Here is a 27,890-nt window from a genome sequence, read left to right on the forward strand (position 1 = left end):
ACTAGACAAGTGAGTAGCTGTAGAAAATGCAGGAAAACTCTGTGCAATATGGGTAAGGCACCAATCAGGAACTCCACGAGGTGAACTTCTTGTTAATAAAAACGTTTGCAAATCAGTCATATCTGCTGAAGGCGCAAGACTCAGAGGTATTTTGCGACAGACATACCTCACTGCCTACAATGCTGATACATCTTATTACATGGTTACCAGATATTCTTGGTAAGCTTTCATATGACAGGGGTTACTCCATATGATATGATACTGAGTGTGAGAAGTTGGCCTGGTATATGTTGTCCCCTAATTAATGTGTACCAGTCCAAACAACCCTTATTGATGATTAGGTTAAAGACAACCTTTACTGAAAGCTATCCTAGTGGTAGCTATGGAGAGCAGTCTTCAGGCTAAGTCTCGATGGAATGTAAAGCAGCTTGTTTTACCAGATCAGAACCACCCGAATGACCAAATGAAAGGAGAACCGCACAAGAGATATATAAAATATATGTATTTATTACTAAACACTCTCTACTAATTTCCTTATGAGATTAGAGCACAAAGCACACAAAATTAAACCACTAGAACGACAGTAAATAGCACTATACACAGCGGGCTCCAGGGGGAGACCGAACCATATACTAAGAAAGAGGTATAACAACCATGACTTAACTAGACACAGTGCCTAGAGCACGTAGAATCGCTGGGACCACCCAAAGTAGTGACACAGGGGACCCACGGAGGATGGGTGCAGTGTGTGAACGCAGGCGCGATCTCCGTACAACTCTATTGGAAAGACGCGGTTAGAATATTAGAGTTTAAGGACACTTCGGAGAGGACTTTAAGCAAACCTTTTCAAACATAGAAGGCCAGCACCCTTGTGAGTACCGAGATACTCGTGTTACCTATCCCAGAGGAGCTGGGTGCATAGGGGTCAAGTGATGTCGGAAACCTTCATCGTTTTCAATGGCGTGATGTGAAAAAGTGCTGCTGCCGGGAAGATGAAAAGTGTCCGGTAGGATCCAAGCCTGGATCTGAGATGAGAAGAACCTGAAAGCAAAGGGCATAGAGTCTGTTTCACTTCAGAGTGACCAGGGGCACGATAAACGAATGCCCACCGATGTCGGGTGCTTCAGGTGAGAAGATGCGATGCTTAACTCAGGGCACGTCTGGAGCAACCAGAAAAGCCCACAGAAAGTCAAAGTTACCTTCACAGGGACCCACCAGCCAACGGACCAGGGATCGCGAAGGGACCTCAAGCTGAATCACGAAATACCAGCCCACAGAACACTCGTGGAGTGTAGGCCAGAAATCTTCAGTGGAAATACTGCTCAGGGTCAGGACTACAAGTAGCCCAAAGCACAGCCTCAGGGGTCGCCGAAAAGCATATGCTGCTGCAAAAGAACACGGTGCACAGGGGTACAGGTTGCACGGTCCCCACGAGGGATTCTGGTCTCAGAATTGCTGAGAGAGCAGATCGACCTCAGAGACATTGGGAACCCACCTCCTGTGTTGCAGAAATCTTTGGAGTCCTCAGGAGCTCGGGAAATGCAAACCGCTCAGATGCGTTTAGGTGCCTGCTGTTGCAGGGGAGTAACTCCTTTACTCCAAGGGAGATTCTTCAGTCATCCAGCATAGTGTAGACCGTCGAAATACTTGGTTTCTGTAGCAGAGTTTAGTCCAGGTAAAATCTAAAGTTCTGTAGTCTGGGGTTCCTACTTTATACCCAAGGAAGGAGTGGGACAAACTCTATCGGAGGGTCAGGACAGAGGGGTGGCTACACCCATGTCCTTTGTCCAGTTTCGCACCAGAGCAGGAGCCAGCGGATTGAACTGGACTATGCACAGGGACACCAAATGTGCCCCCAGTGCAGACTTCAAAGCACTCTCAAGAGTGCACCCATCCAGCCCCAATGCACTAAAGCCTGTCTGGGAGGTGGTCCCACCTCCCTGTTCCAGGAAACCTATTGTCAGGCCTTCCCCTGCTCGAGCTTAGCTCAGCAGCAGGAGGGCAGACTCATGTCTGTGGCTGGCAGCATCCATTTTGTGATGCCCAGGTCAAGAAAGCTGGTGTTCGGGTGTGTCATATAAGTCCCTCTAGAAGGGTGGAATCATACCTCCCCCGCCAGTTACTGGCGCGGCGGTATGATTCCAAGGTGTTTGACACCAAACACAACATGTTTCTTAGCAGCCGTTTTAAAGTTAGCATTTACCGCGAGGTTATAATGCACTTAAATATATATGGTTGGCTGCATCACAAACAACCCCGGAAAATAGGTTCCGAAGGCTGCAGAGGGGCTCTGCTCATGCAGGTGCACCCTCTCACATAAAACCCAGCACCCTGCCTCCAGGATTGATAAGGCCTGCCATAGGGGTGACTGATAGGTTTACATGTGCAGTGATTTAGAATAGATATAGTGAACCTATATCTAAGTAAACAGGCTGCAGTAGCAGACCTGGGGTGTCAGTTTGAATGGTCTCTCAGGGGTAGCATAATACATGCTACAACCCCTGTGAGGCCTCTGGGGTACCTATGCCCTGGGTCCATAGTATACCATATACTAGGGACTGGTAAGTGCACCCCAGAATCCAATCTGGAGTGTACCTAAAGTACTTGCAATCAATTTAGAGGAGAAATCAGCTAGACTGGGGTCCTGTATAGCAGAATCCCAGTCAGACTAAGTCTAAAACAGTGATACGTCAGCAAAAGTGGGGGTAACCATAAGAGGCAGATCCTACTCTCCTACACTGAGAAGCATGCTAAGGTCTGCTGTTGCTATTATATTGGCACATCGATTCTGCAAAGGTCCACCTGGCAATATATTGAGACAGGCATTGTGTTCATTCTCTGCAGCTATATTGATACAGAAATACAGCTGTAGAGGCCAAACATGTTGTTATATTTGTAATAACATATTGCAAGGATTCAGCTAGCCCAGAAATTCGGCTGTTGCCATCCGGGCGTGACATTATATGACAGACTTTTTACTCCTTTTCCTAGATATGACCGACACTCCCACGCCGACATTCTGTAATAGAGCCAGGAATGAATTACACTGACAAAAGCGTTCTGCTCTGGACCTCTGACCTGGCACTATACTGGCACAGACGTTATATTATATCGCAAGTGTGCTATTCTGTTCCCAGAGATACTCTGTTTTCGCTCCTGTGGACTCTGCCATACCTCTGCTTTAAACCATTGGCTGCCATTATACCTAATGGATATTCTGCTGGTGTGCGATTACGCTGCCACAAATATCATGCTATATCCTCTAGATGTAGAGTGTGGGCACAGATATGTTATTATGGCTTGCAATTTCACCTATTGTACAGTATTGTGTATCCATCCACAGCACCCGGTTACGTTATAAACTCAATATGCAATGATATGGATAGGAGTACTTTTCTGTAGCCCCGCGAGTGCCATAACTTCTGGGAATGCCACACACACACACGCCTCTGAGGCTTTGTCCTCTTTCTACGTCTGGTGCAGAATGCAACACACGTAGAGAGAGAAAAAAAGGAGGAGAAATAAACATATTTCTCGCTAAGCCCCACCTGGGAAGGCATGGCATTTTGATGTATTCCTAAGTTTACTGATGTTAGTAAACGTGGGAATGCACCAAAAACCAAAGGTGGATGCGTGGGAACACCCACGCTCCACCAGTGGAACTCCTTCCCAGCTCAGAGTAAGGCAAGGCAGTGACTTGTGCTGCCTTGTGTTAGCCTAGATTTATCATGCCACGCAAAGCCACGCAAGGTGGCTCTAAGTGGCATAGTAAATCTGACTTAATGACATGAGTAGCCCTTACTAAATCTGGGCCCAAGGGTACTGGAAGCCTCACAAAGTTAATTCCCCCGAATGTGCAATTGCAAGCCAAAGATAATGTTGAGCAAAACGTATAGCAGGCACACCTAGAACTCTTCCATCTTCACTCCCCTTTGGAGGCTCTGGAGGGTTTACTACAATCTGGAGACTTTCGTGATGTGCGAGCTTTTCTGTAGTTCATAACACTTAATAAATACATTGAATTCCGATAACTAATCAATGTGCCAAATTGCCAGAACCAAAGACAATTCAACAAGCTAAACGACAAATAAAAATACCATAACCACTTTCAGTGTCTTAGGTCACATTCTCTTGTATTCTAATTCAATTAAAAAAAATGCGCAGTAAACCACAATCCATCAGCTAACAACCTGGGGGCAGATTTATGTTGGACTTGCGCCACTTTTACGCCGCCGTTGCGTCACTTTTGTGACGCAGCGGCGGTGTAAACCCTGCGCCACGTTGCGCCCTTTTTACATCGTGACGCATCTATGGAGATGCGTCACTGTGTAAAGCCCTGCGTCACATGAAACCTGCGTCAGGTTTCATGTGGGCATTTCTACGCAGGGGGGGTGTTCCGTCGCAGGAACGCCCCTGAAAAGTGACTCAGTGAAATCTACAAGATTTCACTGAGTCACTTTTCCAACGCTGATGTGTCAAAATCATGCGCCTGCTTGAAGCAGGCGTAAGGCTTGACGCACCACGTTACAGATAGGGCAAGTTGGAAGAGTGCTGGAGTTGCGTGTGGCACGCAACACTACTTCAGTACTGCGCCAACTTTACGCCACGGATGCGACATGCATCTGTTTATTCCTGCGCCATGATGCGGCACATTGTAAATGCGGCGCATCATGGGTGGCGCAAGAGTAAACTTGCGTGCCGCATATTTCCTGGCGCATCCCTGCTGATTTGCAGAGATGCGCCAGGCAACATTAATCTGCCCCCTGATGTGAAAGCAACCACTAAGGACATACGTTGACATAGGGAGGCCAGCTCACCCTTGAGGCCCCACAGCCTCTAGTTCCCTACCGTGGATAGAGTCCATGGTTATTTGTGCATGGACAGATCGAGCAACACCAAGGTCTAAGGTGTGGAGGATTCACCATTCCTAAGATAGACAATGCGCTAGCTTTTATGGCCAGCAGATACTGTGCTGGAATAACAACTGCCCATGTGCGATTGGTCCAGCCTGTGGTGTGACCTTTCTTCTAGGCACTCAGGGCCTTATTTATGAGGGCTTGCGACAGTTTTGCGCTTCTGTTGCATCACTTTTTGTGATGCATCGGTGGCGTAAAACATGCCTCCTGGTACGCCCTATTTACAAAGTGAAGCATCTAGCAGCTGCGTCACTTTGTAAACCCCTGCGCTACATTATACCTGCGTCAGGTATAATGTATGCAGGGTGGGTGTTCTCACGTAAGTAAGCCTCGTAGAAGTGACGCAGTGAAATCTACCAGATTCCACTGCGCCACTTCTAGGGTGCAAATGTGTCAATATCTTATGTCGGCCTCACAGCAGGCGTAAGACTGACGCAGGCCCTTTCACATGGGGCTTGCCCCATGTGAAAGGACACATTGCTGGAGTTGTGTCACTTTCGTGACACACTCCAGCAATCCATCACTTTTGCGCCTACAGATACATCAGAAATACTGGCGTATCTGTAACTCCTTGCGACATGATGCATCATACAGTAAATATGACGCATCCATCATGTCGCAAGGAGGGCGCACTGAGAAGTGACCCATCGCTGCTTTCACGCAGCCATGCGTCACTTCTCATAAATGAGGCCCTTAATGTTTCAAGGGCAAGGCCCACTGCTGGGCTTCCCTCCACCGATGCTCTCCGACCCCTCCTGGTTTGACTAATCGGTTACTTTTCTTACGGGGTTGAACGAGAAGTAACAAGTTATTAGTGTGCGAAAAATGCCTTCTGCCTCAAATGAGGTTGACTTCCAGGACAACACAAGGCTCCATGGGGCGAGTAAGGTTTGACTGAGTATTTACTCCACCCTACAGCCAATGGCAGAGTGGGTGTGGCCGCCAGTGAGTGATTGCGACACTTAGCAGAGTGTGCTTTCTGCGGTCAGGCTGGGTGGTCCTAGGTGAAATCCTCTCAGATCCGCACAGCTAATCACGTTCCTGTTGTTGCAGTCATTAGCGCACAGATGGAATCCATTGCCAGGCATGGTTGTACCCGAGGGTTTCTGGGGTGTTTGCGTGGAGTGGGGTTTAACAGCTCGGGAGCATGTCGCGGGTCTGTCCGCTTGAGAGGATGGATGCAAGCTGGGAAGGGGTTAAATTTTCTCTGTTATAGCAACCAGTAGGAGAGGTGAGGAGTAGGTGCCTTGTTATTAGTTGAAGAATTCTCGTAGTTCCGGGTGAAATCTGTACTCGCAAATATCTCAACTCCGATTCTCCAGGAAACATTTTAAGACACATTAAAGAGTCCCCCACTGCCCTTCCCTTTTCATTGCTGTACCACTGGCCTCACAGATGGCAGCAATATGAACTCTTCTAGGCTGCCGAGGAGAACCCTACTGTTACTAACAGAAAGAATGTGAACTTACATGACTTCCAGAAAAAACGGATACGTTTCGAGTAGTTCCTATCAGGCTCCAGTCTCATGAGTGTGACAGCGAGGCATTAAGTGTGGCACCCCATTTGAACCTGGTTATTCCTTAAAATAAAGCACTGATGCATTGAAGTCTCTATTTTATTTGTGTATATGTTGTCTTATATAGATCAACAAGGCCCGGCGGTGTGAGAGTGCTTTACAGAGTATTATGGAACGACATAAGTGTTTACAAGATAAAACAAAAGGGTTAAAGTAGGGATAACAGGGAGAGGAAAGATACAAATTGATAGAACACAAGAGAAATGAAAGACAGCATATACTGATAACCCATTACTGTGCTAAAATAGAGAAAAGTGCACAATGCGTGGTAATTAGTACAGGTAGAACGTTGGAAATTAAAGAGAAATATTCTTATTAACAAGCCCATTGCGCCACAGGTGCGTCACTTTTTTTGACGCACCGGTGGCACAATGGGCTTGCCCATATTCACAAGGCCACGTTAAGTCACCCTGCATGACTTTTCATGGCCTGGTATTTTCCCCTTTCACGCATTATTATTCATGAAAGGGACGTTCCATGGGTGTTGCTGTGAATGTTCCCATGCAACATCCATGGAACTTACCGCATTCCCAGATTTACAAAATTTTGTGAAACTGTGTATGCGTCAAAATCCTACGCCTCCCCAGGAGAGGCGTTGGAATGGTGCAACGAGAAGAAATACATGTATTTCTCCTCTTTTTTTCCTCTTCCTATGCATGCTGCATTCTTCAACATGCATACATAGAGGAAAATGCCATTAAAGATTGTTTTTGTGCAGGAAGGTGTGCATTCCTGCACAAAAACAATCATACCCGCAGCGCAGGCACCCTTGGAAAATAATGCAAGGGTGCCTGTGCTAGCGCATGGCAATCAATAGTGTGCCAGCGCAGGGGAAAACACAGGGATGCATTGTATTGTTGTTAATACAATGCATCCCTGTGCTTTGAAAATGACGTAGCACGGCGCAGCTAAACGGCTTGCGGCGCTGCGCAGCTCCATTTTCTTGTAGATGAGGCCACAATGTATGAATCTGCAAATATAAGAATAAAATGCTTGATAGGGTAAATCAGTTAATAGTAACAGAACGTTCAAAACAGAAGTTTGTGAAGGATAGGGTACTAACATGTTTATTTAGGGTGATGTTAGAGGGTCATGTAGTAAATTTTAGATTGATTTCCTTTGATGACGATTGTTCACAAGTCCTGATTTATGCAGTGTGAAGAAGATGGTGAGGTTTATAAACATATTCAAAAGCAAGACACTCTTTGGCTTTTCTAAAGAGACCATCCAGTGAAAGATGTCACAATACATGTCAAAACCCCATCATACATCATCAAACAAAGCAAATGTTTTGCTTAGCTCGACCAATCAACATTGACTAATCGCCACACAGACCAGATAAATAAAAATGGGAGGTGCAGCTTTCTTGTTCGATGCAGCAACATTTTGGTGGTATACTTTTCCTCTGATTAGACACAGATCCCCTCAATTTTTAGAATAAAATGCTGAAACCTGGCTTTTCAGCTCTTCTAGCAATTTGATCACGCACCTAGCAATTTAATTTGTGTTGTGTTTCGGCAAGTCCTCTTAGCATCGAGAACCTCAGACGTAAATGCAAGCTTATAAAACATAACATAAGAAGATTGACCCAGTGTTCTTGAATGCAGGAGGCTCCAATAGAAGGGTTCCAGCATCACGAAAGCAGCATTGCCCTCCTTAAGTTCCCAGTTTTTCACCAGGGTGTGCCCTTGTGAAGGATTTTGTGTGCTACTCGTGCCGCTTTGTCTCTGTATGGTGGGTCAGCAGTCTGAGCGTTTTTCTTGCCATGCACACTCTTTCCAAGTAGGGAGATGCGAAGGTTATGCATACAGAGCTATGAAGGTCACCCCTGCTAGGAAAAAATGTGTGTTGCAAGATCTCAGTATTCTTGCATCTATTACAAGTGACATTCCTGGTAGATGAGGGAACTTGAGTGGCATTGTTAACCAAACCAGAATCATTACCTCCAGGAAGCAAAGGTTAAACATTGACCCTGCGCCATCTGAATGTGTCCCAGGAGATGAGATGTCCAGGCTCCAGTGAGCATTCAGCGATTTTGTGAAACCACAACTTGGCTCAGTTTTGAAGCCCCGTCAGTTCCATCCTCACTGGAAACTTGTGCTGAAACGATAATGGAGGTCGGAACAATGTGAATTTATGATTGCTGCATGTATTAAGCAATGTACTTGAGTGCATTCTGCGAAGGTAATATACCCTGCCAGAGACGTGCAGATTTCCAAGCACCTCAAAGTGCTGGTTGATCCAGGTCCTATCACATTTATTCTGCATGCACACAATGGTTTTGCCACACTTGGCCCATGCAGCGAACCACACCTCAACCTTTGGCAGAGGTGGCTAACTCTGTTTTGCCAAAATCTTTGACCAGGTCACAAGTCCAACCATACAGTCTCTGGCCTTTACCAATGTCAGGGCGAGGGTCTACTCTGAACCTTAATGGTTCCTACTACCCTGAGATGCCAAGCAAGGACATACCCCACTTGTGTGTCCAGCCTCTGAATTAGATCTCCATGTACTGAGGCATAGGGAGTTCCCTAAGCATTGGTGCACTTCCTTATAGTTCCATGGATCATTATGGGAACTCCATCATTGTCTTCAGGCTACCATAGACGTTTATAGACCCCAAACTAGTATTATTATTGGACTTTGTATGTCTGTTAGTCTGCCACCATTGTGGTATCAGAGAAGTCTATGCAGTTAGTGAATGACTGCTAAATGGTTAGTGGTTTCTACAACAGACCGGAGTCTGATTCTGCTTTTAGAGAAGATCCATCAGTAGCAGGAATGGGAATGTTCCATGCTAGATTAGTGTGGCTACTGCAATAAGTTTTGGTTGAAAGTTCCAGGTCTGTTTACCAGCAGGCGAACTTCAGCATTATGCAGCACACATAGAAAGAGGAAAAATTCACTCAGGATTGTTTCTGTGCATGAAGGTGTGCCTGCACAAAAACAATCCTACCTACAACAAGGGCACCCTTGCACCACTCAAGGGTGCCTGCGTTGGCTCTAAGCTGCCAGAACAGTGCCAGCGCAAGGGAAAAGGACAGGAACGCTCCATATTGGATTAATAGGCACATCCCTGCCCTTTTCCTGTGACACAGGGCAGCGCAGCAAGGTGAATTGTTGAGCTACCCTGCCCCACAAACCTCATAAAAATGGCCCCTAATGCATTCACTAAGGCATCCTTTCATTTTCATCCCTAGCATTGGTAGTAGGTCATGTTGTACATGTACTTTCTCTAGTTCTCTTTTAAATTTGTACACAACACTCTGGTAAGTGCACTTACATGAGATCGTGTATTGTTCGGCCACCTGATATACTTTGCCACTACTATGAAACATTTACTTGCACAGCGTGTATCCAGTTACATTATAGGTATAAGGATTGTGAAGTGGGCAACCCACCATGCGTGTTTTAGGGTAGAAGACACTGTGAGAGCCACAAAACCGTCCTAAGTGTTTCACCATTTTTTGGTACTAAGGATAGTGTGTGGCTAATCATCCATTACACTGTTGGCAAGGCAACAACCCATGACTTGGAATGCTACAGTGGGAGAGTGGATTGTGAGTCGGGTAATCCACCCCTTTTGGATGATATACAACTCGATGTCGTGCTCTATACCATAGCTATGGCACTGTCATCACCAATCTTGCGTAGAAACTCTATATTCTCCCCCAGGGTGACTTCAGAATGAACCCCCACTATGGCCCCATTTTGATAGTTAGCTGTCCTCTCCTTCATGCACCAACTTCCAAGCATCATAATGGTTTGCCTTACTCTTTCAAAGCTTGATTTGATTATAGAATGCCCATGAACAGAGAGATCCTGTTTCAGTCAAATGGAAACTATTTTCATCATCAAAAGTCTGAAAGAGATGGCCCTCGATTTACAAACATACGTTTTGCACTTCTTTTAGGATCTTTTTGGTAATGAATCACTGCTTTCTCCACAAGTTTGCCTCCAAGTTGGAGAATGATGTTAGAAGAGTTGCTTGACATTTACATTTGACACTAGGTTTGTGATATACACTTTATTAATGCTGTGAATTAAAAAAGACCAAAAACAGTGGAGCATTTGTAGCCTGGTTTTCCCCTTTAAGAGGCTCATTCCAAATCTGGGGTCTACAAACCTTTCTGTAATAAGAGCTCCTCATATTCAATGATAATCATCCCAAGCAACTGGTAGCATTAGTCTTGCAACAGTGACAAGGGCTAAATTTGTGGCCACTATATTCTGTGAGATTATCAGCAGTGACCCCCTAAGCGCATAAAACAGGGCAATGTAAAAAAGACTTTATCAAAATAGAATGCCTTTACGTGGGTAATACATAATAGCCATAGTTGCAATACTCCTGGTGCCAAGGTAATAATAATATTAATAATACCCTCATAATGCCACATAATTTATCACTTAAATATCAGTTTTAAATATTTTTGGGGAAATGCAACTTTTTTTCTCTTACAGCAACTTATGAGGTCGGAAAACACACACATTTTTTCATCTCAGATGCACAAATGTTTCGAATTTAGTGGATGGGGCTACACACGGTAGAGCTACTCGCAGTTAGCCGAAGAGCTACCAGTAGCGCACGACCCACTGGTTGGAGGAGCGTGTTCTTAATACTGTGGGCGATATCTCAGGTAGAACCAACGAGGTAAAGAACATTGCGCAATTACCTTGGCAGTTTTACTGAGTGATTCCGGGTTTCCAAGCTCATCATGGGGGGTATCGTGTGTTTTTGATTTTACCATAATGTTTTCCAAGGATATTCCCGCATGTAACACTTTGAGTGATTTTCATGAGGGAAACCCGCGACCCAAGCAAATTGTGCGCCTGTGACATTAGCTGCAAACATTGTTTGGACCTAATTTCTTTTTCACCACAGGGCTATAATGAGGCCCACATGAAGGTAGGGTTCACTTGAGAAAGCTTCCATTGAACATTCTCTAGGGGCACCTACCTTCACCTGCCACCTACCTTCAACCTGTGCACGAGTGAGTTCTCCACCTCCTCTGTGGGGCAGATCTACAAGGACTGGCGCATCCCTGCCTATCAGCAGGGATGTGCCAGTAAAGATGCAACACGTAGGAATACCCTAGCGCCACCACAGATGTGCCGCAGTTACAGTGCGACGCACCGTGGCGCAAGGATAGTCAGATGCGTGTTGCATCTTATGTCGTAAGGGCAGCGCATTGCTGGAGTCGTGTCGCAAGCGCAACGCAACTCCAGCAATGCTCAGGGGCGCCCTATACTTAACATGCTGCGTCACTCCTTACGCCTGCTTTAAGCTGGCGTAAGGATTTGACGCAGCGGGAACGTAAAAGTGATGGGGCTTCCTTGCGACGGAACGCCCACCCTGCATACATTATACCTGACGCAGGTATAATGTAGCGCAGGGCATTACATCGTGACGCATCTCACTAGATGCGTCACGTTGTAAATCTTTCGCATAGCTGCGCATTGTTTACGACATCGCTGCGTCACATAAGTGATGCAACGGTGTCGTAAACATGTCGCAAGGGACTTGTAAATCTGCCCCTTGTGCCTCCTTTCTCGATGTTTGAGTCCACAAAAAAGTCTCCACTATTTGACTTCCAAATGAAAGACTCTCTCTATCTGTCTGGGTGTCACACACAGAAGTTTATTCCCCCGATGCAGCAGGGTAAAATGTAATGTAACAACAATCGAATCGGGTACAAACATCCATCCATTCATCACTACATCAGATAACTTGGGCCTACGGGGTATTTCCCATGAGTTATAGTTCTACATTGGTTGCAGGGCTCGTCTTGTAGGCTCGCCTTCCTTCCCCACTCTGCTGCCAGGGTGCATTTAGAGACTCAACTGTGTGTCAGAACATCAGTTGTCCTGTTTTGGCAGGCCGGATTCATGTGTATATTTTCTGAGCTATTTCACATCTTTGTAACCGTGTTGTTATTCTTTTACCGTTACTCAAACAATGCTGCGACTTGCATCTTTAGAATGAATGAGTTTTGTCTGAGGGTATTCAAGCTACACATTCGGGTTGTACAGCCGAAAGCGTAGCTGGGTGTACTTGACATATTTGTAGATTTTTTTATGTGTTGGTTATTCAGGGGCTCCAGCAGCCCATGGAAATTGCACTCTTTGCTCTTTGCATGTTTTCCTTTATTGTGTTTACGGCAAAAAAGCTGCTATTTAAACTTCGAATTCATATGCTTCTATTCTATCATATCTGTTCAGACGCTGTCAGGAAGTGATTTTTAACCACTTCCTATTTCTTTGCCAATGTCTCATCCTCAACCTATCAATATTCTGTGTTTTCTTTTTTGATAATTTATATGCTTTATTCTCTCAAAGCGTTCTTCATAAGGGTTAAAATATGGGCATTTCAATTTTGACTTGTGTGTTTGTGTGACAGGTGCGCTTTCTTAAAGGATATCTTTCTGACCATGCTTTCCCTTCTTTCCAGGTCACCCCTTTCCCCCTGAACTGTGACCTCCAGGGGGAGTGCGCATGCCTCGATCCCAGTGCACGGGAGAACAGCCGGAAGGATTCCAGTCACTTTAATCTCGGGTAGAGTTAACGAAAGAGGACAAACAAACCATACCGCCAAAGGCAGACTGGTCGACGCTCCACATTCCTTCTGGTAATACTTGGTCGATAGTAGCTGCTCCGCCGGATGGCATTTCTACACCAGGAACTGTCAGAACACAGCCAGTCTGCCTTCTTCATAACCAGGAAGAACTTGGATTGAGATAACGTATTAAATACTATCTAAATAATGCAAGAATCAAGTAACAACAGCCGAAGGCCACGAAGAAGTACAAACTGCATGCGTTGTGCTGATGCATCCCACCTCATTAGAGCAGTTTGTGTACAGAAGAAGGCAAGAAACAAGCCATATGTATGTATTTATATAGATAACTAGGGATAAAGATTGGAACACGACAATACCCTCTCACCAATGCTCTCGACCTGGATAAAAATGGAAGGTGGACCTCATAAATAAAGCATGGTGAAACCAGGAGTGGTACCCAATACTTCAGTTTTATCAACCACGGGCATTTTGGACAAAAGACTCATATCTATGGCACAGGGACATTACCTTCTGCTGCTGTGGTACATTACCTGGAAACTGTTGAGAGTGCTGATGAAGTAAGCATTCACAGTTTTGTGGAACAGTCAAAGATGATGGCTTCCTGGGCCTTGAAGGACACCATGGCATGCTCCTTGTCTGTGGCTGTGCCTCTTCCTTCTACCTGCAAACAGTTTAGCACCAAGCTACAGCAAATGGATAAGGCCATGGATTTGGAATGGTGCAGAGTTAGAAAGTGATGAGACGTGGCCTAGGTGATGACATCGCCTTTTGGTGGGAGACAAACCAATGATGTTGGTCGCCCAAGGGAAGAAAAAAGTGAGGCAAATTCCAAACCTCGTCGCTCGAGCATGTCTACTGCTGCTACTCCTGCTGCTATGTTCAATACAAACAACTTCCTTACTGTGTCAGGACAGGGTGGAATCAACCACCAAACTACCAAACAGTCTGCCTTAAAGCTCACCAACAGCCTGCCTTCCTCATCCTCGGGCTCCCTCCTCTGCATTGGCCAAGTCACAGGGCTTGGCTCCAACAGACAGCTCCTGATGGGACATTTTGCATATTTTTTTCCACCTTCAGGTGACCTTATTGTGGTGCAAAGTAGGGGTATGCGATTTTTGTTTCACACGTAATAAGCATATTTTGCAAAAAATAACCCATGTTATGTAAAAGACAATAGGGTAGTTTTCTGTTGAAAATTGTACAGCACGTATGCCCTTCCACTCACAAGTCACATAAGGTACCTGCTCAATGTATTTTTCAAACATTTCTAAGGTCACGTGGCAAATGTTGTTAGTGCAGCACATGTGATCTCGACTCACATCCAGACTCTCAGTTCACGCGAGGTGTTTTATACTCGTGCCAGTCTATTGCAAACATCTCATGAAACACAGGAAAATATTCATCCAGTCATAGTGCAAAGCTATATACAAGTAGGCAACTTAACATAACATAAAAAGGGTTTTATTTTTGTGTCTAGTGGAACACATGAAATAATAGGGGCATTCATTAGCGAAAAGTTGGATTGTGAAAGAGTGAGCACTGCAAACACAGTATTAGCCTGTCGACCTAGGTTTGAGGGAAGTCAGTTGTCATGATCTCATTTCAGGACCCATGGGCATCCTCACCAGTGCTGTCAACTCTTTCTAAACCCGGCTGAAATTTATCTTACGCAATAGCTTCTCTCGGGCTCCTTCTATAATATTTCCATTCCAGCAAAAGTACATTCCATGCTTTTAATAACCATCTGTCTTCTAGGTGTAGTATATTTCACATATTAGGTGTTCGGTATTACCCTACCCAAAGTGATAGTGCATCAACGTTTTTAAAGAGCTCTCACTTCCAGGACCAGGACATTCCTGATTCTCTCCACCCATTCCAGATTTTAAATGTATAAAGTTCATGTTTCCAGGAAAAAATGCATTCACATGGTTGGATGAATTCATGCCCCTGAGTAGTAGTACATGCTATTTTTATTACCCTCGCTTGCAAATATTTTACTTGTGAAGGTTTTAGTGCTCCATTTCATGTCCTGGAAATAGTACATGCAAGTCATTATATCCACTTCTCACTACCATACAAATGTTGTTTCCACAGCCTTTATTCTTCACCATATAATTGAAGGGATTAAAGATTTTACCTCTCCCATGTTCCCCACTCTACCTTCAGCAATAGCACCTTTAAAAACGTTAGATCGTGTCTTGCCTTCAGCAGAAGACTTTGATATGTCCCCCGATATCAACAATGGCATATTTAAATGTTTACATCTCCTTAGCGAGAAATGTGCTAGTACTGACACTTCATTCCTAGGAATGGTGCAATTCACCTCCTCTGCATGGTGTACTATGCATGTTCAACGCCAACACCCACCAAAAATATGTTCACTACAACCATTGGACCTTTTGCTAGAAGTAACTGTGGGGCCAATCATAAAGGCATGTATGAGTATGTAAAATAGTATTACAGGAATGGTACTTCACACAGTCATACCTTTGTTAGTTGGCCCCAAAATGTCCAACTCTGTTATTAAATTGCAAATAGGGACACGTTCCCATCTCTTTTTCTAATTGTGTACTCACTGACTGGATATTCCCATTTTAGATGTTTTAGGGTCAATTCACAAAGGCATTATAGAGTATGTGAAATAGAACTATGGAAGTACTATTTAACATGCTCATAATTGCCCTTGTGAATTGGCCCCTATATTTGAGCTCTTACACAAACTCCTTGCCCCTCGCTGTCATGTAATCCAAGGCAATCCATTCTAATTTAGGACTAGTTTGATATATATATGAGTGAACGTCCCTCTTCTGTCAGAAACTGCACCATCCAAGTGTTATTTGTTTTCAATATTTCCCTTCTTCTGTATAGAAGAAGAAATAAGACTGCTGAAAACTAAAACAGGCTGGTTTTCTGCTCCTGACTGGTGCTACATCTACTAATCTCAGGTCTTTTGTTTGAAAACTCTGATCTGTGCCAACAGAGTTGAAAAGAAAGTCTACAGGTCTAGAGTAAGGCACAATTCTCATTTGTATGCCACCTCCAATATGCCAGCATCCTATTTCTAGGATTGTAGGAGTGGGATACGACAACATAGTGATACCCCTAGTATCTAGATGACTCGCAACCATTGAGTGAATCCTCATGAATAAAACATAAAAATGTTATTCCTACCTTCACCCAGGCATACACTCAAATCTCCAGGATCTCATGTGGCTACTCCTCCTCCATTGTATATCTATACAAGCAGTCCTGGCGCTGTGTGAAGAAACCTTTTATTTTCCTGATCCCTGTTGTGATAAAAGCTAGAATATAATTTACATTTTGGTTGATAGTTAAAGCAATCTTCAATTTCCATAACTTGAAAGTTATGTTTATGCTCTCTACACAATATTATTAGACTAAAGTATCCTGCTCAACTACCATATGATGGAGTCTTTCTCTTTATCCAACTCCCTTGTGTGTACTCTAGGAGTCATAATCTCTACCAACCTCCAATTTATGCTCTCGGTGACCTAGCTGTCTGACCAACGCCAGGTGCCTATCTGAAACTCTGGCTCTCTCCTACCCTCCAGGTGCCCATCTGAATTTCTCTCTCTCTCTCTCTCTCTCTCTCTCTATATATATATATATATATATATATATGCACATCTGTCTCTCTCTCCCTCTCTCTCACTTCCACCATTCTGGTGCCTATTTGATCCTGTCTTTCTCTGCCAACCGCCAGGATGCTACTATTTGAAGCACTCTTTCTCTTTACCAAATTCCAGGTGCTCATCTGATGTTCTTCTCCTCTGCCACCTTTCAGGTGTCCATTCAGTTTTGTCTGCCAATCTCCTTCAGAACCTTTCTCTCGCTGCCGCCCTCCAATGGCCCATCTGATTTGATCTCCTTGTGAACCACCTGGACTCATCGTAGGCTCTCTATACAAACCTTTAGGTGTCCATCTAGCTCTCTCTCCCAACCTACAGGTGACAATCTGAAGCTTTATCTGCTGCCTTGTGGGTGATCATTTCATAACCTCTCTCTATTGCACCATTCTGCCTCCAATTTTATGGTCCATGTTAGCCCAAATTAGATTCCAGCATCTTGATACTTCCATCTTTCATCAGGATTTAGCCTCTACCGATCAAGACCTGTTTGTTTTAGCACTGAAGATTGTAGTGTAGGATGGGCTCTCTCATACTCTAGAACCCACAAATACCTCAAGTACCTAGAGTGCTGACATGTTTTTATTATAGTGACACCTGAATTAGTCCTTTCAATAGCACTGACATTTGCTTCTTAAAGGTTATAGCACTTAAAGAAAAATTTCATTGAGAGTAAAGGGTGTCTGACCAGTTTATACTGGGACCATTCCATTACAAATGACTTGTCTTGTCTGGGGATCTTGCAAGCAGTGTTCTATAGGGATATAAGCATAAGGCATTCAGAGATGAAGCAGATCCCACATCACTTGCCTGTCTCCACTGTCCCTTCAATCATATGTATGCCCTTCATACCCTGCCTGCAGGGAAAAGTTTATTTACACATTATACCTATTCCCATCAATGTCAACGTCTGCTGCTGCACCAACTAATGCCATGGGTTCGGCTCTCATTTCAATGTTTAGAATGAGTTCTCTAAGTGGTTCTGTTGCCCCATCAATCAGTGGGCCCCTGCACTGCCGAACCATTTTTTGGTTCTTTTTCCTCCTCTTTCCACAATGAAGGATTATTTCCATTCACAGCTTATATCCCATGAGCTGCTACCCCCCTCCTCAGTGACATTGACTCTCCGTGCTCCCTTCACAATATTTCCATGCCGAGCCCAGGGAGGATTGTGCCCCATCAGCTGCTAGACTTTCTCCTGCTGCCCTCCATCCTGTAACTTGGAATCTTCAATGCTGTGCGTGGGACGCTCTCAGGCAGACTTCAGCTACCTCCCTTTCCGGTTTCCGTTTCACTTGGTTGTAACTGTCGGTGTGTTATAGGTTTTACCTGTGTTGAAATAATTTCTCTTTTGCAACTGGTTCATGGAAGAAACAAAGAGGAGGCCGAACAAACAGGAAAGAAAAAAATAAAGAAAATAAACGTGCATGGTATAAAAAACGCAAGCACAGACTACAGTGTTTGTTCTGAAGGAAGGATAAATACATCTTCTTCCAGCAAAGTCAAACCAGAGACAGTGGGTATAATTTGCCTTCCAAATGGACCCTTGTCTGTTTATATGTGTGCTTATTTTCTGTCCAGGGTGGAAGGCGACATTTTTTTTAATGCAGTGACTGATTATTTTGTTGATTTGAAATTCGTTTATTTGTGCTTTTTACATGATAAACATGTACTTCCTGTATTTACTTAGTATTCACTACACTCTGTACAGCCATATACACAACAATCTCTGAAAAGCTGCTAACTGGTCAGACAGATTGCCCCCTCTCTCACACAACGAGTGGCGTGGGGGGTTCTCAGTCTTTCTCTCCCTCTCTGACCACTACCAGTAGAAGATCATCCATAAAGCCTGTCAATAGCTCTGGACTTGTAGGTCTGAGAGCTGATTTTCTTTAGACTCATTGGAGACCAAGGAATCAGCTGTGGCTGTGACTGATAGTGAGGAGAATCTGTTGAAATTATAGATGTGATCCCCCAATCTAAGCCTTCCAATTTTCTTCGAAGGAGATGTTGTCTTTAGGTGGCTGGGCATCACATCTTTGCTGCTGTACTGTCTATTTTCATGGCACTCGAGATGGAGGGAACATCCGGTTTCATTTGCCATACCTGAGTCAGTGTTGGGAGGGTACAATCCTGAGTGTGCTCCATGCCCACTGAGCCTGCACACCTAGAATGTCTTCCTGGGAGACAGTGCTCAGTAGGGTCTGCTCCTCTTTGGCTTGCTGAGGCAGAGCAGAGCTCTCCCAAGACTCCATTTTTCTGTCTGGGGAGTAAAGGCCGGAAGGGTTTATCCTGAAACGTGGGACACGGTTTTGGTGATGGAAAGAAACACCAATAGTATATATGTAGTAAATCAGCGTAGGGTGTGATGCCCATCAGTTCCCCATATCTGTGAAATTTTGAGAGCATTAGTAGACTGGGCATGATATCTTGCCCTGGAGAAGATGGGAGCTCAAGTCAATCGGGCGGCTTGACATCTGCATGTATGGGATGATAACCTATTCGTTCATCGATAATGCCAAATAGAAGATATGTTAAGACCTGTGAGAACAGGACAGTGTGTGGGGCTTGTTTTACCAGCCCCTTGCGCCGCCAGTGTGTCACTTTTAATATGGGAAAAAGTGAGGTACCGGCAGCACAAGGGGTTTGTAAATAAGCCCCTGTGTTTTGTAATATCTGTGCTGTTTCTTCCCCCATGGCAACGTTCAACAGAGTCCTTTTAACCATCTATAGCTCGATAAATTACATTAGCTTCAGGCAGTGGTAGTGAAAACTTAGGCTTGCGGCAGTCTAGGGTCACTGTTCTCTTCTACTTGCCAATAACTTCTTTTTTTTTTTTACTTTGTTACTGGTTCCCTACCCGTTTTGGTTTTGGGCTGATTAGTTGGCTTTGTGAATGTGACATAATGTAAATGTCCAAGTGGGCTTTACTTAGACTCACTCTTAATCGGTGGTACTGCCTGCTCTCCAAACATGTAGTTCCCCGCTCCATATATGTTGAAGGCTGAGCTCCACAGATTTAGCCTCCAGTGGTGTAAACCTCAGACCTGGTGGCCTGTTCGCCAGGGTCTAAATTTGTCCCAAAACCTTCTCCAGGGTAGGAAGAACTGTCTGGGAATCAGATTGCAGAGCCAGAGAGTCTGTTTGAAAAAAATTAATTAATGCACAAGGCCACATCAAAGCTAAAATAGAGTATGGACATTTTTCATAATCAAATTGTTGTTGGGTGGTTAGAGGGAGAGAGAAATACGCACATGACAAACTGTGAGGTCACAATTCATCTACAAACTGGTTCTGAGCTCAAAGAGCCAATACTTGATCAAATACATTTCACACCAGCCTTCAAAGGGGTGAGGAATAGGAACGGCTGGACACTGCTCTGTTTCTGTTCAGTTGACATTTGCCTGTCTGCATAGAGGGTAATGCAAGTGTGTGTGTGTGTGTTTGAGCATGTGTGTGTGTGTGTGTGTAGAGATATATATATATATATACACACATATATATATATATATTTATATAATATGCATATATGTGTGTGTTAATGCACATATATTTATGCATGCATACGCAGACACAGACACAACAAATTAGAAATGATATTTTGCCACCGTGGTAAATATCAATCCTAATTTTGTTCACATATGTGTTTATTCACACTCACACATGCTGTATACACGTATACATGTATATATATTTTTATATATATTTATTTAAAAGTAATATCTACAAATAAAACTGTGATCTTGTAAAGCAACATGTTACTATTTAGCACCTACTCGTCTGTATTGATGTATTTCATTTTATTGTGTAATTACTGTTCACTTGTCCTCATTGGCCTTAGTGTTTTTGCCTTTTTGTTGTGGAGCGGGGTGCCCCTGTTTAAGAAAACCGTGTTCTATAGTGAAGGCATCATACTGTAAAGTTTCCATGTCTAGCATAATTAACACAACAATTGTTTGAAGAAAAAGTAAACAATCAAAAAGTGAAATATCTCCAAAAATATTGAATATGATCCCAGCGCGCTTCCCCCCATGGCTCTCGCAATGCCGCTCCTCGGGTTGGTGTTTTAAGGGATTTCTTTTGTAAGACATAAACATTTTTAACCTACGTCTCCAAGCAATAGACTGAGGTGTAAATAGTGCAGGTACTGTAATTTATTCTCATGGTGTCATCCTCTTTTATTTATAAAGACACAGTGTTCATCTAAGTTATTATTGTTTTTGTAATACAATTATGAACAATTTGTCGTTTTGTTCATGCATTTTTTTATACCCCTGATATCATGCAATCCCATTTGTGGTGTTTTTGTCCCCCAACTCAATCTCTGCTCCTCAGATACAGGTCATATTTCACTGCAATGTCTTATGTGTTGGAAAATCTGCCATTGTTCATACGTATACCTAAAGATCTATATTATAGAAATATATAATGCCTTGTATACGCAAGTATTTAACTATGTGATTTTTGTATATAGCTATAAATGTGTGTATATATATACATATATATATACATATATATATATGTATGTGTATACAAACAAAGAACGAGGGAGATGACTTAACAATTATTTACCTTGTATTAAAAGGTTCTCAGCTGAATTTCCTCTTTGTTGCTCGTATTTCAACCGGGGAATTACCTCAACAGTGACCGTATTGCGTCTTGGTGTATTGCTTGATTTTTGCATGACTCCTGTAACGCGACACACTGATTAGACCAGAATCGCCTGCCGCACATATGACACTTTCCGCAACAAAGATTCAGTCATGCGCCCAGCATCTTTTATGTTTACAGGAAGAATGAACTATGTATTGACACTCAGATGAAGTGAAATAAAGCATATTAATTAAGATTAGAATTTGAATGAGATATGCTGCTGTCTAGAGACCTGTGGTGGTATAATTGCCAAAATACGAATGAAGATTCTCTAAGGTTTACTGATAGGGGAATCTAGACTATTAAAGAAGCTGAGGCCAATGACTGCAGAATTATGACTTTATTAAATACATATAAGCCAGCATGGTGCATAACCCTTTATTTGCTACTCCTAGCATTACTTAGAAGTGTTAATAAAAGCATGATATCAACCACTTAATTAAGAACCCTCCTTCTGCCTGACATAACATCTTTACATGTCAATATCCCTCCTCTTTCAAAGCGGATCCTCATGAGATAAGCATCCACCATTCCAGTGCTTGATGGGCTGCTACAGAATTGCCTCACTGGGTACCATGAAACATGCTCCTTCTGCTTCTTCCATAACATTACAAAAATATTCCTTCTAAGAAATGTGCAAGGCGGTTAGCAAAATGCCTTGATATCAATTCGCCACCATGTACTTACATACAATCCCCGAGTCTTCTAAATCTCCTCTTCATAAATATTCCTCTTTGTTTTATATTTCTCACGTTGAGATCTTCCTTTCCTGTATCGTTGCTCTCCGATGTAGTCATCCCGTACGCAACACACACATTCCACAATTCACTGCCCTCAACTATCACCTCATCAACCATCTCTTTCTCGATACATTTTGGTTTTGAAAATGTCGTTTTACCCTTTTGATCTTCAACCCAAACTTAATTTCTACAGATTCAACCACTTTGTAATTTCGCAAAGCAATTTAAGCTCTATGTTTTTTCTTAAATTTCTATTCTCCAAGCTATACTTTCTTCATTATTACTCAAAATTAAATACATCCCTACCACTTTCAACCATCCAAGCAGGAATTATTGTATGCTCTTTCATAAAAACTGAATGATATGTGGTACACTAGCACCTCAACATTTCCCTCACTTCACACCTCCACGCCAACCCATTTCCAACATTAATGTGTACACTTTCATGAAGCATACGACCAACCTGTTCTATAAGAGCATCTTCTTTGTGATGTTATTATGGTACCCAGTGATGAGTAATTCCAATTGAAGATACTGGGAGAAGAGGAAGGTCTGGCGTTTGGTGGCCACGATGCTTTTCTAATCACTGGTCTGGTGGGGAGGAGAAAACTTGATGAGAATGTGAATACTTTAGGTTGAGCCTACCAGCCGGTGTTCATGGTCTTTTTCTCTGGCAAACACACATTTTCCTGCTCCCTGTTGTTGCTCTGAAGAATCGTGTGCTCTTTGGACAAAGACATTCGTTTTCCCCAAGCATAGCACATTAATTGAAACAAAGCTGTGGGGTGCTTAGTGGGAGGAAATATCTAGGAAATTCTCTTGTGAAAACTACCAGTGAAAGTTATGTCATACAAAATCATTATTTGCCCCAAGTTAAAGAAAATACTAGTGACACCTAATTTTCAACATTGCATGGCAAGACAGCAGAAAGGAGATCAATGACTTCGTTTTAACAATCTTAATTACAGAATTTCTCTTGGTAGCATTCCATTCCAAAATATTTAGCTTGTCTGTGGCATTTTATAAAGGGGCCGGGCATGTCTAAGTTAATTTTGGCCACATGCCCAAACAGAAAAGTTCAGTTCAAACTGCAATGCTATTTCTCTGCACAGAAACACGTGCACCCCCTGATTTCTTAACCTTATTGGGCCTCATCTACAAGCTGCAAGATAAAGCAGGCTGGGACGCCTCTTAGGGCATTCTTCTCCAGCTTGGGAATGCTTACTTCAAAATGAAACAGGCATTGGCAAAGCCAAGAGGTATCATCTTTCAGAATGCATTAGCTGATGTTTCGACTTTGCCAAAGGTTGTCACCAATAGTGTACCTCAAAATAATTTCGACTATTACAATTGGATACTGTAATTGTTTCAGCTATAACAGAATACTAAAATGTATACCACATATTTTGTATTCCAGTATTAGAGAATCTTAAATCAGTGTATTACAGCTGACCATGTTAGCTGAATTCACAAGTAAGCACAAATGTTAAATGCATATCTCATTGGCGTGGAAGTGACAGAGCGAGTGTCACACCAATTGTGTATGCCTGCACTGTAATATAGAACTGTTACGTCAAAAATGAATGTTCAAATATGAAGGGGCAGATTTACAAGCCCCTCATGCTGCCGGTGCATCACGTTGCGTGACGCACCGGTGGCGCAGCCTGCTAAGTGATATTTACAAGAACAGGTAAAGTCACCCTGCGTACTTAACCTGTGCTTGTAAATATCGCCCCTGTTCATGCAACACTTTGCGTGTTAGGGGCGTGACATGGGTGTTGCTGTAGGTGTTGTTTTTTTTTTTTTTGCATATTTATATAGCGCGATCTCGACCCGAAGGTATTGGAGCACTTTACATGAGCACCGTATCTACATTACACATTCAGGCACGGGGAGCTTAAGTGATTTGCCCAGAATCACAGGATGTGGATGCGACCCAGAGGCTCGAACGCTGGTTTCCAGCACCAAAGTCGGCAGTCTAGCCGACGGACCACACCCCCTCCCCATGCAACACTCATGTCCACTGATGCATTTCCAGATTTACGGGAATTCGTAAATCTGGAAATGCGTCAGAATGCTATGCCACCCTAGGGGTGGTGTAGCAAGGTGCAACGAGGAGAAATGTTTTAATTTCTCCCCATTGTTTCCTCTTTGAATGCGTGCTGCATTCTACAGCACACACTGGAAGAGGAAATCACCTCAATTGATTGATTTTGTGCAGGAAGGTGCTCCTTCCTGCACAAAAACAATCTCCCCACGACACAGGCATCCTTGCACCATGGTGCAAGGGTGCCTGCGCTGGTGCATGGCAGCAGTTTGTGCGCCAGCGCAGGGGGAAGCACAGAGATGCGACATACTGTTGTAAATATGTCGCATCCTGTGCTTCAAAACCCACGTAGCGCGGCGCAGCTAAATGACTTGCAGCACCGCGCTGCGTTAGTTTCTTGTAGATCTGCCCCTTACTGTTCAAAGCTTGCACACTTTAAGCTGTATATGAAAAAAAACTTCAGCTGTCACAAAACAATCTTTAAAGAGAGAGCTATTTGGTTTGTTACAGCAGGGATTCAAATACTAATCAAGGCACTTTTGAAAAAAAAAATATATATTTAAGTTTGAGTTTATTGAAGCCAGAGAAAATAGAACAATGATACAATCAAAAACAGTTAAAACATAATTAACAATCAAGTTCATATTAAAGGATAAGAAGTGTAATGGTTACAATAAACACTGTATCCTAGAATAAAGAAAAAGAAAAAGTGGAAAGAAAGGGGGTGAAACAATAGGGGGGGAAACAATATAACTATCATCAGAAAAGGTTCAATGAGAAATGAAACTATGAAGTTAAACATTGTATGTAATAAAAAATCTAAAAAAAGATATAATTATATATTCATGTAAATGTGAGATATAATAACAGCATTAGGTTGTTAAATGAAAAGACGCAACACAATCATGGCGGTTTACGGACATTGTCCGACGTACCCACAATAGTAGTACTACAAGTATTTGAAGAGACAGAATCAGATAAGTATGTAGTGAGAGGAAGCCATAATAAATCTCTTTTAATTGCTAAAGAAATAGGGGTAACATAATTAGTATCGAGTCTATGATGGAAGCACAGGGGGTTCCACCAGGCTTTGTAAGTGACTTTATCTGCATGCTTCCAATTGGAGGTGATTAAGTGTAGGGCTATAGCTAGTAATAAATCTGTCAGCTGAAAATGTGATAGGAATTGAGGCCAAGAAGGGGACAGGGAACGTAGAAAAATATTTGGTAAGGAAAGGGGGACCTTAGTTGTGAAAATGTTGTTAATTTGAGACCAAACTAAATGCCAAAATTTGTCAATATTGGGGAATTCAAATAGCATGTGTTTTAAATCAGCATTTGAGCCGGGACAGGACCAGCATGTTGATGGAGTAGTAGAGGAGAAGCAAGCTAAAGTCGCAGGTGAGTATAATAAACGTTGATACACAAAATAAAGAGTTTGGGTAGTGTTTGCCACCCGTGAGGTTTTGTGAATCTTTAACCATAATTTATCCCAAACAGAGACAGTCCAACATTGCGATAGATCTCTTTCCCATGCCAACTCAGTCTATGATTTAAGCCTTCCTGAAGGTGATAATAGACATTTGTAAAGAGAAGATGCAGAAGGGAAAGAGATTAATAAAGGGAATAACGTAGAACATGTTATAGGGAGAGTTGGAAGAGATGGAAGTAATGAAAGATATTGATGGAGAGAAGGGAGTAAAAGATCATATTGCTTCTTAAAAGAATTAGGAAAAGCAAAATTATATTGAAGATCCGAAAAAGATAAAGATTTATTATCAGACAAAAGTTGAGAAATCCATATCAGACCTTTGGCTTTCCATGATTTCCAACAGAAAGCACGATTTTTAATGCGTAACAATTTATTGTGCCAAATAGGTTGTTGAAATAGTGAGATAAGGGAGGGATAGAAGGATGGCAGGAGAGGAGCCAAAAGTTTGTGTATGAGAAATAACAGAAGGACGCAAAGAGGAGGTGTTAGCGGTGAAAGCAAGGGTTTCCAGAAAATCAAAGGGGGAAGGGAAGAATTATTCTATGGACAGCCATACCGGAGGGTGCGTAGGGGAGTCAGAAGAAAGCCAGCGGGAGGCTTGTTTTAGAGAAAACGCATAGTAATAGGACTTGAAGTCAGGAAACTTAAGTCCTCCATTTGGTTTATCTTTTTTAAGAATGGATAAGGCTATTCGAGAGGGCTTGTTTTTTAATAAAATGCGATCTATTCTCTTGAAATTATATCCCGGTATAGGTACAGGAATCATTGAAAGAGAATATAGAATAAGGGGAAAAAGCATCATCTTAATAGAGTCTAACCTAAACCACCAAGAGAGAAAAAGGGGGTTCCATTTAGTAATTGAGTCATTTAATTTCTTAGTAATATGGTCAAAATTTAGTTTTAAAGTTTCTGAGATAGTTGGAGAAAACCATAATCCTAAGTATTTCAATTTAGAGGATTGCCAGGAAAATCCTGTTTGACTGAAATAGTGTTTGAGACACAAGACCTTGAGGGGCAAAACTTCACACTTATCTCGATTGAGGCGATAACCCGATAGTTTCGAAAAAGCATCAACCTGAGAAAGGAAGGGAGGAAGAGAAGTGTCTGGGTTGGAACAGTATAAAAGAATATCATCAGCATAAACAGACATTTTAACTTGATGGGAACCCAGTTGGAAACCTGTGATTTGAGTATCCTGCCTAATTTTGGTTAAAAAAGGTTCTAATGCAACTACAAACAATGGGGGGATATGGGACAACCCTGACGCTCTCCTCTAGAAAGAGAAAAGAAGTCTGAAAACTTGTCGTTAGCAAAAATAGATGCTCTGGGACCAGAATATAATAAAGAAATCTAAGAAATTAGTTTAGGAGGGAACCCTATCCGTTTTAGAGCGTGGAACATAAAGTCCCAGCCAATCCTATGAAAGGCTTTTTCAGCGTCCAAAGCAATGGCAGCAAGTGGGTAATCTATGGAAGAGGCCTTGCTAAGAATATTAAAAAAGACTCTAGAATTATCAGAAGATAATCGACCTTTTACAAAGCCCGACTGATCAGGCCCGATAAGTTCAGGTAAGATAGGATCGATACGTAAGGCAAGGATTTTTGCAAAAATGTTGTAATCTGTATTAACTAAAGATATAGGGCAATAATTTTTACAAAAAGAAGGGTTCTTATTATCCCTGGGAATTAAACAAATCATAGCGTCTTGAAAGGTACCTTGAGATGATCCATTCGCAATAAAGAAGTTGAATAAGAGGAGAAGTTTTGGGAGAAGAAGCTTCGAAAAAATTTCATCAAATTCAATGGTAAATCCGTCGGGACCAGGGGTTTTACCTCGTCTCAGTACTGAAACAGCATGGGAAATTTCTGTCAAAGTAATATCTGCTTGTAACGAATCAAAGTCAATATGTTGTGAAGGGGGGGAGTTGATTGATTGAAAATAAGAAGATAGATCAGATTGAAGTGGTTGGGTCTCAGGAGTGTAAAGATTCTTATAGAAGGAGACAAATTCATTTAAAATATATTCGTCTTTAAGAAGAGTGTCGCCATTGGAATTAGTCAGGGAATCTATTCTAGTTCTGTCTCTGCTTGCTTTTAGATAATTAGCTAGTAATTTCCCCATTTTATTCTGACCTCCATAATAACGGGCACTACTCTTCAGGAGATAAGAAGAGGCCGCCTCTGTGGATAATTTATTAAAAGTAATCTTGGCAGTAAAAAGTCCTTTTAAAGAAGTTTTGGTGG

General features: G+C 42.7%; 1 protein-coding gene across 1 annotated transcript in view; it reads left to right on the forward strand.

The window, feature by feature from the left end:
- The window catches only part of PAPPA (pappalysin 1), a 709,179-nt gene extending 687,464 nt beyond the window's left edge, over nucleotides 1-21,715 (forward strand). The window contains exon 22 of the mRNA XM_085612107.1: nucleotides 12,941-21,715. Within this exon, the coding sequence (XP_085468233.1) occupies nucleotides 12,941-13,048 (108 nt within the window). The 3' untranslated portion in view covers nucleotides 13,049-21,715. The remainder of the gene's footprint in view (nucleotides 1-12,940) is intronic.
- Nucleotides 21,716-27,890: the final 6,175 nt, after the last annotated feature.

This window comes from Triturus cristatus, chromosome 1_2 (assembly GCF_964204655.1).
Source record: "Triturus cristatus chromosome 1_2, aTriCri1.1, whole genome shotgun sequence".
In the NCBI taxonomy this organism is placed as follows: Eukaryota; Metazoa; Chordata; class Amphibia; order Caudata; family Salamandridae; genus Triturus; species Triturus cristatus.